This window comes from Trichechus manatus, unplaced genomic scaffold (genome assembly GCF_000243295.1).
Source record: "Trichechus manatus latirostris isolate Lorelei unplaced genomic scaffold, TriManLat1.0 scaffold00010, whole genome shotgun sequence".
Lineage (NCBI taxonomy): Eukaryota > Metazoa > Chordata > Mammalia > Sirenia > Trichechidae > Trichechus > Trichechus manatus.
In genome coordinates this window covers 11,365,778-11,378,394 of record NW_004443946.1, presented here as the reverse complement: position 1 = coordinate 11,378,394, position 12,617 = coordinate 11,365,778, and the positions used below count along the sequence as shown (strand labels likewise).

The following is a 12,617-nucleotide window of genomic DNA, read 5'->3' as shown; positions in this document are numbered from 1 at the left end:
TCTCTGTAATTTAAGGACCCTACCAATTCTAACCTCTTAATTGCTTTTAAAGCTTGTCAGTATTCTGGTGTGCTGGAGGGTGGCAACTTTTGAGACATCTGCTTCAATGTTCTTTATGAGGCAGGAAACAAACCAGCCATCTTAAATAGTATTTAACTCTACCTTACTCTACTCAAGTATTTCAAAAATTTGCCAGGAGAATTGGAACATCCAGGCATAATTAAAAGGAGTTAAGGATAGATGGCTACATCAGTGTTCAGCCTTAGCTCTGCTTCAGTGGATTTAAGCCAAATCCCCCTACTTTAAAGTAGCTTTTTGTGGTTTGCTATACCCAGGCTGCCGTGTTAAGTGAGCATCTGGAAAAAAACAACAGCACAACATTTCATAAAATTGTATTCTAAATGAGTTCATTTTGCAATATAAATCTGATTCCAAGTTTCTTTCTTTTCTATTTTTTTTTAAGAGGGAGCCATTTGGGGGAGAATAAGAAGTCTGTTTTAGAAAATAAAATAGGGTACATTTTAAATTGCTATATGTCATCTATTTACATGCAGAAGAAAAGTTGTGGCTCACTCTGACAAAGGCCAGAGGGATTGGTTCTAGCCATCTCTTTGTGAGGTATGTGTGTCCACTCTACTCTTTCCCCTCTGAGAAAGGTGTGGTCCCTGATGCCCTGGAGCTCCCACTGCAAACTCACACTGCAGTGCTATGGATTGCTTTAAAATGGCCTTTCTCACCACAGTTTTGTAACTCCTACCAAATGACTGGGTGGGATCATGCAAATAGTTATATGGAACCCTAATGAGGGGATCGGTCAGTTTTGTCATCTTGCTAGGCTTAAAGGGAGACATTGAGAGAGAGATAGTAGGAGCTGTAATGCAGAAGACAGAGAGGGAGAGTTGTAACACTAGAGACAGTAGAGAAATGGTGGCAGCAGAGGCAGGAGACTGGCAGGAAATGCTGAGGGAAACCCACAGAGCGTGAAAGCTGAGCACCTTCGAGCAGGAGGCTTGCTGGTGGAGTAGGGTATCTCCGGGCACTTGGTGGAGCTAGGTTTGCTGATCTACATCTAGAGCTGAGCACCTTTGGGCCAAGACTTACTGGTGGAGTGGGGTGCCTCTGGGCACTTATTGGGAGAGCTAAAAGAGCTTTGTAACACTTGCTTGAGCAGGGCAGAGGCTGGGTCAAGGGGCCCAGGGCCAGAGAGAGGCCTGCCTGTAGGCATGGCTGAGAAGAGGCTGTTCTGATTGAAGAAGTGTATCTTGAGCATTCCCGAACCTGAATTGTAATATATTACTTTCCTAATAAACCCCACAATCGTAAGTATTGCCTGTGAGTCCTGTGTAGCCATTGCAACGAATCGAATTCAGCAGAGAAGTAGAGTGTGCTGTGCGAGGGACAGATGGTGTCAGAATTGGTAACAAGGGCTGGCGAGAGGAGGCATGTCTGACCTCCACCTAATAGCAATCAGCCGTGGGCTGTTGATCTTGATTCTCCTTCCCTCTCGTGAAATTAGAGGAGGTCAGACGCCTCTACCACGCCATTTTTACACACACCCTCTAAGCAGTCCCTCTCCAAGAGCTGCGAATGAACTTGCCCACTCACACTTGGCCACCCACATGTGTGGGCATGAGAAGGGCCTGCACTTGTCCCCTGCCTTGACTTATGGCACAGGATTCTTCCCAGGTCCTGCCTGGCTCCAGATAAGTCCCTGGCAGGTGCCCCTGACCAAAGGTTCCACTACCTTTTGTATGAAGTGGGTAAGGAAGAGCATTAAAGGATAACCAAACAGTGAGTGCCTATGTGCTTACTAAAATACACTCTATGGAATACACCAAAAGGCTTTCACTGCAGAGGAATTTGGTGTAATGACTACATTGCTGGGAAATAAATTCCCAGCTAGCAAGGTAAGAAATAGAGAGGTTCGTCAACCTTTAGGAATGAAATAAGTAGGAAAGAAGAAAGTGTAGACAGGGAAGAAATCTTGACATCATCTTTGAAACATTCCTATTCGCTGTCCCCATGCTGGAAATCCCTGACCAAGTCCAACTGAGGGTTTCTTCATATCTCTCAATTCTACTCCTCATCATGTCTCATTTGGACAATGGAAAGAGCCTTTGGTGTGATGGTTGCCCTTGCCTCCAGCTTTCAACCCCTTCCAACCTTTTCTGCAGACTTGAGAGACCTATCTTAAAACCCTATTAAAACAAACAAACACTGTTCTCCTCCTGAACCAGCTGTATGGATTCTCAACCCCATGTATAGCAGCTATCCTGTGCAGGTATTCCACAAAATTACTACTTTCATTATTTCCGTTTTATAGAGGAAGAGGTTATGACTTGAATCTGGGATGACTCACTCTATTATAAAGGCACTGGGCATGGACTTCAGGCCCTCCTGTCTAGCCCCATCTAACATATTTAATTGCATGAAATCCAATAGATAATTCTCTACTGTAATCGCAGGGCTCTCTTTATTAGCTATGCTTATTTCCTTTCCATGCCTTTGATCCTTTGGCATGTCTTGCTTGAAACGGCTTTCCCCCGCCCTCTGCCTATGTAACTGTGATCACCCTTCAAGGCCCACTTTCTGGTAAACCCTGCTGGGGCTTCTCTCTCACTCTGAGGCCCTCCCCCCTCTCCTTCTGGTCAGACCACCTGAAGCCCTGCAGTTCAAACCCACCAGCCACTCCTCAGAAGAAAGATGTGGCAGTCTGCTTCTGTAAAGATTATAGCCTTGGAAATCCTATGGGGCAGTTCTACCCTGTCCTATAGGGTTGCTATTAGTTGGAATCTATTCCTTGACAGTGACAGGTATGGCACCCAGCATAGTGCTAGGCAAAAAAGAAAGCTCCACCGTGGTGATTGTCTAAGAAAAAATTTCAAATACACTTTCATGTTAGCCTTCCCCCCACCCCCCATTAAGATTCTAGCTCCTTCTATGTTTGGTAATGCATTACTGATGAAAAGGGGAGAAAGAAAGCCAGGTAAACTACTGACTAGTAAAAAAAAAACAAAAACAAATTAAAATTAAAACTGCTTATTTTCTTTCACCATTTCCACTGCATATGTATAAGCCAAGTGCTTTCCTGACAAGACCACTGACCAGAAAACTATGTGTGGTACTGAATCCCCTGTGAGAAAGGAGGTTTTAGAACCTAATCAATAAGGCTCAATTACTAGAAGGTCAACTGGGACTCCAAATTACTTTGTTATACACAATATACCTATTAACTGTGCTCACTGTAATAACACTTACTCATTAAATTGGCTTCTAATTGATAACCTGACAGATATGAGACAGTTTTTAAAACTGTCTTCTAGGGAGAGCTTAGATGCGTTCAAGTTCTATGTTACCTGATACTCTGACACTTTTGAGGTAACAAGGGAATTACACACCACAAATATGAAATAATGGGAAGGGAAATTTGCCAGAGAGAGGTGTATGCTTATGTATAACTAGTGTAATTATCCCGGTTGGCACCTAGTACTGAGAATATCTGTTTATGAGAAACTGGGTCATGGTTTTTTATTCCTACAGGCATATAAATGCTACTGAGGTTCAGTGATAGATTCCCTTGTCAAGTTGTTTGAAAGTGTTCATTTGGACTGCAAAAGCACAAAATACATAGTAAGTCTAAAAGGGAGAAATTCTAGGATTAAAAAAAGTCCCCCAAATTATCCTTTAGTTTCGTTATTAAGTACGAATTTTTTTATATTAAAAGATAATAAAATAATTTGCATACACGCACTATAGAAAAAAGAAGACCTTCAAATTATTTTCAGTGGTGTCTTCTAAGGCTGATATTTTGTCTAACCTGACCATGTGTTCATTGAGTCAAAGTGGGAATAAATACAGGGCCTGGCCATGTACATAGCATTTAGCCAGAGGCAGAAATGAAATGCTAACAGGACGGTTCATGTTACCTTACTAGTTGTATTAAAGTTCAGTGATCTTACAAAGCTGCAATTTCTCTTTCACTAAAAGAAACATTTGCTTCCTAAAGTAATATACACCTGGCTAACAATCCAGCTTCCATACTGAAAACCAAGCTGTAGTTCTTTGTGTTAAATTTGCTCTAAGACCATCTAAAAAATAAGGACTATTGCTTTCCCTCTTTCCTCTCCTTGAAAGAGAAGACACCTTATACCAGTCTCAAGGCGCATGCAACATTCTTTCCAGAATCTAACTAGTGTGACTTTTCTTTAAAGCCCCAAAGCTTAGGATTCTTTTCATTCACCTCAGAAGCATTGGGTATCTTTGCTCAATGTGAAAGTCCCTTGTAGAGAAAAGAAGAAACCAGAGACAGAAGAGCTACTTGAAATACCCAGGGCAACTCAACACATTGCCTGGATCTGCAATCAGATTCCAGGCCCCCAAATTTCCTTTCTTCTTTTCAAGTTCCAAGGCTGTGATGGTTCACAGCCTATGAGAAAGATCTCTGAATAGGGCTGAGCTGTATAAATTAGCATCTCATTGAGGTTTAAGATTTACATATCTTTATAGTCATAAAAAATGTTGGAAAAGATCATAGAAACACATAACCTTTAAGTATCAAAAGGTAATATTAGAAAGCAAAATAAAACAAAAAGCCCTCATCTGATCCTGACAGTGTTACTGAACAGCTGAAATATCTCTAAACCCAAAAAATACAAATAAAAGTAAAATGCTGTCTATTTTGTCAATAAAGTCCATTTTGCAGGCTCTTGGTGGGGGGATCAGTTTAGGATGTTTTGATTTTTAAAGTTAGAAATCTGAGTAAATTAAACTCTAAGACAGTAGCCATCCAGCTCTGATATATTCCACTAGGAAAAGTAAGCACAAGAGTTATCCTCACCTTAAACACAGAGAACACAAAAAAATATATCTCAGTAGAGTACAATTAAAAAAAAAAAAATTACAAATGTGGTTTTGAGCCACATGGTTTTGAGCTACATAACAGAATAGTTGGTCCTACAACTAAAATGTTTATTGAGCATTAACAATACCTTGATAGAAGGATGTTGCAATTCTGAGCTCTCCGACCATCAATTACCGAAAGTTCTTTGACTTTAAATTTGGAACTCAGTGTGTCATCAATGGCATCTGCTTCTTTCTATAAAAAGCATGAAAGAAATCCATCAAACAGTGACATTCGGACTTCAGACATATGTTTTCTGTACATTTTCTGCTTATACACTTGCACTTACACACACATACACACAGAGCCGAAGCTGAGATGGTGAGTTGGGGAGAACAGGGAGGTAAGGGAATGGCAACAAAGGCTAAACTCTAGCTGGCAAAGGCAAATAATAAGAAAAGCTGACCACCCACATTTGAAAAGCGTTGTTTGGAAGTACAAAGTGTTTTGAAGTTGAAGACGCTAAGTGTGCATAAATTATCAGTAAGTGGTGCCCTCCTTTTGTCCCCCAAATCCCTACGGATAGCTGAGAGAAGAACTGTCGCTATGAATCAAGCTTAGCTGAGGCTGGCCATTGCCGCTCCAGCCATTTGCAGGACCCATTCACTCCAGAACCATTTGTATCGTGAGCACTCGAAAGCTGAACAATAAAACCTCCCAAATGTCTTCAAGTACAACATGAAGCTCCCCAGCCCAGATGGTACCTTTCATTATCCTGGAGTTTGATGGACAATGGGGAGGGGGTTGGTTCAAGGCATTAGTTCAATTACTTGAATTAACACTAAAACACGAGTGGCATAGTCTGCTGCTGTACAGAAAGCTATAAACTATGATGGCCAATTATAATTTACGGTGCAGTAGGCATAAAACAATTATAGGTGAAATTCTGTTTAAGTAAACTGAGCATCAGAAGTATTGATAATAATAAAAAGTTAAAAAGTAAAAAACAGACAACTTGGTATTATTATTTATTGATGTGTTATGAAGTCTGATTTTATTAGTAGTCAGGATCAATTAAAAAATAGATCATGACATTAAAAATGTAAGGAAACCAAAGAGCTCGGGAACGGTATAACACTTTAGGAAACAAAGAGAATATGGAATTCATAATAAGAGGAACCATGTGATCAAATTTCCATTGTCTCCTGTTGTGCTGATGTTAAGAGTTGAAAATCGAATGTGGAATTACCCAGGCATTGCATTATGCTGTCTAATAACAAATGGGATAATCAAGAAATTTCAAGCTTATAGTGTGTCAAGGAGTTATATTATGCAAGGTTTAGGCAGTAGCTCACTTACCTGCTTGGAGTTACTGTTCACAAAGAAATCCTACAGCCATGGCAGAAGCATGGAAAAGGTAAATCAGACACATGCAGTTCAGAAATCACAGCCACAAATGGGAAAGTCAAAGCAGTAAAGGAAATCAGTGATACAGGATACAGGTAAAGGATAGTTTATGCCCCTAGGAACATCATGAGAGTTGATGAAGATGAGAGAGACTAACTGAAGATACAGCAAGCAGCACCGTATTACATGTTCAGGGTAGTGCAAGAAAAAGACATTTGCTCTATACAACTTTCAGTGGTGGCAAATCAAATTCAGAAAAGGGCTTAAATAACCCCAGAAAGGTCCAAGCTGAAAAAAGACCAAATGGGTTCCATTTACTTAACATGGAATTTTCACCTGAAGCAGGAAAATATCATTCAATTCCAACAACTTGGGGAAACTACTCCCATGGTCAAGAACTATCAGCAAAACATGCTTTTTTTGCAGGGCGGGTGGTGGGGGGGAAGAGGAATGGAAATAATCATCTCTCTCCTCATGTCATAAGGAAGGATGAAGAAAAAAACAAAAGACAAGTTCAAAAAGATAGGTTAGTAATATTAACCCTCAGTACCTCTAGAGGGTCCAAACAATGCCTGTAGGTGCTACGGGTAGGTATGAGGAAAGAGGCAGAACACGCAATTAAGAGACAGTAAATGGTTCACGTGGTGTGCAGCCATTGGTGGCCCTGTCCCAATTGCCTCAGGGCTGTTCAAGGATACAAGGTCAACAGCCTTTTCTTGAAATAGTTCATAGAAAAGACATTTAGTGAAGAAAAAGCAAAGAGAAAGAGGTAATTAACATGCGATGAGAAAGTCACAGTGTTTGTTGCATATTTTTGCAATGCTGGCATGAGTAAAGTTTTGGTGTGCAAAACACACCCTGGCTTTCCGGGCCAAAGCTTGCACAACCAGCATTCTGCTCAGCAGATTCCTGAAGGTCTCACTGGTCTCGGCAGTACCACCAAGGCCAATTTTACACAGATGAGCTGTTTCATGTAATTCTCCCAGCAGGCAACAAAAACGTGCCCTCCCCTTGCTCCACCCATACAAGGAGGAATTGCTTTCCTAGGATGGCATTTAAAAAATAGATAATCACAAGAACTCTTTCTTCCCCTTAGAAGTCACAGTTTTCCTTTGCCCCTGCTGTAAACTGTCAAGTTTTCTACTCCTCTGAAGCTCCTTAGGACTTCTTCCTGTAAAAGCAGTTTCCTTTCAAGGGGCAGAAAAGACTTGATGAAATGAACTCTGTGAGGTCACTTTAACCTACTTCTCTTGCTTAAAGAGACAGCTGCTAGCTGAATTTAGATTCTGCTTTCACTGGTCTTCGAAGAAGAAACTTTTACAAAGTTCTTTGGTAACTCATTCTATAATGTAAGTTCCCATGGTCAGAGAGTTAAGACTTCCAGCCTCCAGTGTAGTGGGCTATGGAATCAGGCAACTGTCATTTACTGGGTGTATGGCCTTGGGCTTAGTTTCTCTATCTGTGAAATGGGGTTAACAACTGGATTATTATTGTGAGGATTAAATACGATAATGCATACAAAGCATTTTGTATAGTACCTGACACATATTCATGAGCTCAATACTTGACAGCTCTCATATAGTACAATTATCTCTTCAAGTTAATGATCAAGTCCATTTTTGCCCTTTTGTTCTACTTTCAGCTGAGCTGAAGAGCCAGTCGAGATCCCCCATCTTGTAACCAGCAGCAGCCGTGTGTCGTCATCGTCGTTGTTGTGTACGGTCAATTCCGACTCATAGCGCCCCTATCTGAGAAGCGTAGAACTGCTCCATAGGGTTTCCTAGGCTGTAATCTTTACAGGAGCGGACTGCCAGGTCTTTTCTCCTGCGGAGCCACTGGTGGGTTCAAACCGCTGATCTTTCAGTTAGCAAGTGAGTGCTTAACTGTTGCGCCACCAGGGTTTCTTATGAGTGTGACAGTCAATAGCTAAGTAATGTATCTTACCTTTCCAGAGGTGGGGCTGAGAAATTCATGTGAGAGCTTGGTTAATTAATTGCCTAGTTTCCTTCTTCAAGCGTCCTTTTATCAGCGCATTGTAAATAAAATTACAAAGCCAAGGAGTTTCATTAGATGGGGCATATTAAAAATAATGATGCTTTCAGGTCTGCTTCAAATAAGCTAATATTCTTTTTGAAAGCTTATTTACTCAAAAATCAGAAGGAAATAACTAAAGGCACCACTAATTGGCTAGAGGCCAAATATAATAGACTTGACTATATTTGGCTCCACCTAACAAGATGCCCGATTTTCCAGGTGATTTTTGGTATAGGAATTAGGGCTTGAAATATAAATAGGAGTCGGGACTTGCATTTTTAGGAACCAGTTCTGAGAGGTTCCTACAGATATGGTTCCACAATAAAATAATATGTGAACACTTCCACAATAAAATAACTGAACAGTGACAACCCTTATATGAATGGCTCAATCTTTTTGAGGTTGATATCTTTGTAAATCTGATAAAAGCTGGGGGTCCCACTCCAGAAAAATGTATACACTAATATTTTATATAAAACCCTGCACATGACTAATTCTTACCATAGAGCCCAGCTTTAGAACCTTTAACCTACACTTTGGTCCTAAGAAAAAAACCACTATTTATAATGATCTCTTCTGCCTTCATGCCTAAAGATCAAGTTTACTGAAATAAAGAAAATTAGATGTACAGAATAATTTTTTTAAATAAAGGAAAATTCTTTTAGCATTTATAAAAAATCAGAAGATATCAATGAATGAAACAAATGGGCCCCCAAGAATGACTTATATATGACTTATTAGCAGGAGAAGGTGGAGCCGGGAGTCTGGGACTTCTTTGTTCTCTAAATCAGAGCGGGAGGCCTTGAAATGTTATACTATGTGCTGATAGATAGGATCCTTAAAGAAGGGATATCCTTAGACAAAGAGTAGGGAAGTGGTATTGATAGTAAGTTGCCAATTTGTTGCTACAGAGATATGAACTCTTTATGTAAATATTGCACCCTTAGCTCATTTTCCCTCTTTTTAACACCCTACATATTATTGCTTGGGTAGGGATGAATGAATTTATAGCATCTCAGATGAAAATTTCCCATAAAAAATGAGATGAATATTGTTTAATTGTATCTGAGATAGTACTACCATACAATGTGCTACACTGTGTATTAAAGTAAGTCTTTTGTGGGTAGAAAGCATGTATAATATAGTTTCAAAGGGAAAAGAGGTTCTGAGATTCAACAAATTGACTTTCAAATGAACTTTTGGAATGTGAGTAGGGGAATGACTGCACACTATTAAATTCCATTTCATGGGCACGTAAACTTACATAATCAGCTCTGCACACCTTTGATATCCATACTGGGGAAAGCAAAAAATTCTGAATAGGAGTGGTCTTGTTCTTAAAACTGGAGTTAAAGAAAATCCTCTACAAAGCTTGACATTCATGATGAATAAAACCATGCACCCGCAAGAACAAAATGTAACTGAGAATTACACCACTTTTAGAGCTGACTCTGCCACCTGTTGGGACACTGAACACATTAAGCCATGTTTTTGTCACCTGTAAAATATGAATCATACCCATCTCATATAGCTGGTGTTGAATAAGGATAAAATAAGAAAATAAGCACAAGAGCTCTTTGGGAACTAAATTTTAGGCTCGATGAGATTGGCAACTGTGTATATCATACTTAAGAATGTAATGGAAAGTAATGGATACTTAAAATTGATTATTATCTTTTATCCCTGTACTGTGGTTATTTGCAGCTTTTTGTCCTCTCTGCTTTTAGGCTGTAAGTTACTTTGTGGGCCTGTGCAATATTTTAATACATTTGTATCCTTTGAAGTCTTTCATATAGAACCTTGAATACAAAGCAGACAGAATAAATATCTGTTTTGATTTTAATGCTATAAATTTTCTCAAATCAATCAAACATATTTTATGTGTGTATGTATGTCCCCTAAGCATCATTCCTTAGTGTTCACCAAAATGATACTAACCTGAAAGTTGCTGAGATTTTTTTCAAAATCTTACTTATATAGTGTTCCTGCTGCATGCATGCAGGTAATGTTATTCACGTGCCTCACTGTCTCTCTGAAAAATTTACCTGGCCAAACAATTGGCTGAAGTCCAGAGCGTCTGACCAGGGTTTCATAACGCTAGAAGGCGGAAAGAGGAGGCACCATGGAAAAAAATAGGTTCCCAGTATTCATATGGGAATGGAAAAGAGAGCAGTTCAAGTGTGATGATATCATATAATGTATTGCCAAGACTGAAATAAAAATGCATCGGTCTTTGATGTTGCCATTAGTCATGAGACTAGGGGACACTCAATGACAGACACCTATTTTCTTCATTCTGTCCTACATAATCTTTCTAAAATGTCTGCAACATTCTATTTTCTACCCTTCAACACTGAGTCACTGAGTAAATTCAATAAAATGGATCAAATAGTCTCATTTGGGCAATGTATTTGTGGTTTAAAAAAATCTCATCTAAAATTCTCGTACCAAGAAGGGAGACCTACTTGAATCACTCAAGCTGAGAAAGTGTGTTGAAATTTCTCCTCAGGAAGTGTTATTGAAAATATGGTCACAACTGATTCCTACTTATAAGTCTACTTAGTGTTAAGTACAACTGAAATGTTCTGGTCTATCCTGACTGGGATGACTACTGATTTACTTAAACAGTGATTGGTTGCTAGGTGACAATTACCCAATTGCTAGGCTTTCTGCAACCCTTCCTCCAAGAACTCTTGACTACTGTCCACATATTTCTCTCAGAGCATTTTGGCAGCATCCTTCTGCACCTTCTGCTGAAAGCCAGTTAATTAAGAGTCTTGTAAACTTGAGTCTTTCAACCACCTGCCTTCATAATAAATACAACCCGCATGTTCAGACTTGAATAGCATCGTTAGGAATAGCTGCTGCCTTCCCTTCCTTTAATTTACTTCTCTAAGTTCCCAAACCTCCATCTTAGGCAACCAGAATGGATGGACCAGTATTAGCGATTGAAACTCAATAGGTTATGTAATCAAGTCAGAATACTCTTTTAATCTACCATTAAATTTGTTAAAATGTCCTAAGGCTTCATGTCTATGCTCAGGGGACACCTTCCTGGGACCGCAGGGAGAGAGGAGGCATGTTGAGGCCAATCAGGAATGAGTCTGGTCCTGAGCACCTGCTGTGTGAAGGTTCTAAGTATATACCCTCTGCTTCTCCCCTGAAAGCAAGTGTATTGCTTTCCACAGGAAAATACCTTCTCCTTTTTTTTTCTTTGTTTTTCTTTATTTGGTGTGTGCAACATTGCACAAGTTGGCCTTCATCCTTGCAGGGACCCCAGCTGACGGGTCCTGTTTTAGTGTTCATACCACCATGGCAGGTATCCACTGTATTTTGTGTTTATTAAAATAGCACTAATGGTAAATTTAGAAAAAAAAAGATCAGAGAAGAAGAAAAGTATGAACAAAAGAAATCAGACAAGAAAATGAAGTAATTTATATAAACATTGAAAAAGAAGTGGCTGATATGATTACATATGTAGAAAACACGTCAATTAAAACATTCTGATTTAATAAAAAGAAAAACAGCACTAAAGGCACGGCAGAGCTTTTTCTCTCTTAGATGAAAATATTCTGGCTAAAGAACATCATAATTTCTTTTTTCCATTTTAGATAAACAAATACATTAAAAACCAAACAAAACAATCCTCAGCTTTTGCTTCTCCCCCAGCCTCGGTCCATCTTCTGCCTTGATACTTAGCATTTCACTTCTGAGACACTCTTACCTGGGAAACGAGTCAGGCCTAAGCAGAATAGGAAATCTGCTGCTTGTTTAAGGATGCTCCACCCTGGACATGATTCATGCCAGAGTTGAGCCCAAGGGAAGCCCCTTTTGCACATGCCCAGGATCCGTGAGTTCCTGTTTAAGACATACTTTGCTCTCTTCCTCATTCCTCTCCCTAGTCATCCTCAAGAATCTTTCCTCTCACAGTCACGGGCTAGCTTTTCTTTCTCCAGGTCTCTGATTTACCAGTGGCTGCTTTGGACCCACTCCGGCTTTCTTTGTTCTTCTGAAACTCTTCGTACCTAGCTGCCTTGCTGTGACTTCTTTTGGCCCACCCTTAAGAGTCTGTACCAAGATGCCCTTCTGGGGAGTGTGAAGCACCACACAGACTGGCCCTGGGCTCAGGCAGTGACGCTGCTACTTGACCACATCAATGTGGATATCCAGCAAGCCCTGAATCAGATGTTCTTGCTCCTATTATGAAACCTTTGCTCACCTTTCAATAACTTTGCTGGATTCCCTCCACTTCTGTGTCACTGCCATCTCTACACTTTTGCAGTCTTTGCAGCCCTACTTCTGAATCTATATCATGTTTATAACACAGAGTAAAAAC

The 12,617-nt window shown here is 39.9% G+C and overlaps 1 protein-coding gene across 1 annotated transcript in view; it reads right to left on the bottom strand.

Annotated features, from left to right (window-relative positions):
- Nucleotides 1–12,617, bottom strand: part of DAAM1 (dishevelled associated activator of morphogenesis 1) — a 180,232-nt gene that overhangs the window by 33,014 nt on the left and 134,601 nt on the right. Inside the window, exon 16 of the mRNA XM_004370910.2 lies at nucleotides 4,989–5,095. Within this exon, the coding sequence (XP_004370967.1) occupies nucleotides 4,989–5,095 (107 nt within the window). The remainder of the gene's footprint in view (nucleotides 1–4,988; nucleotides 5,096–12,617) is intronic.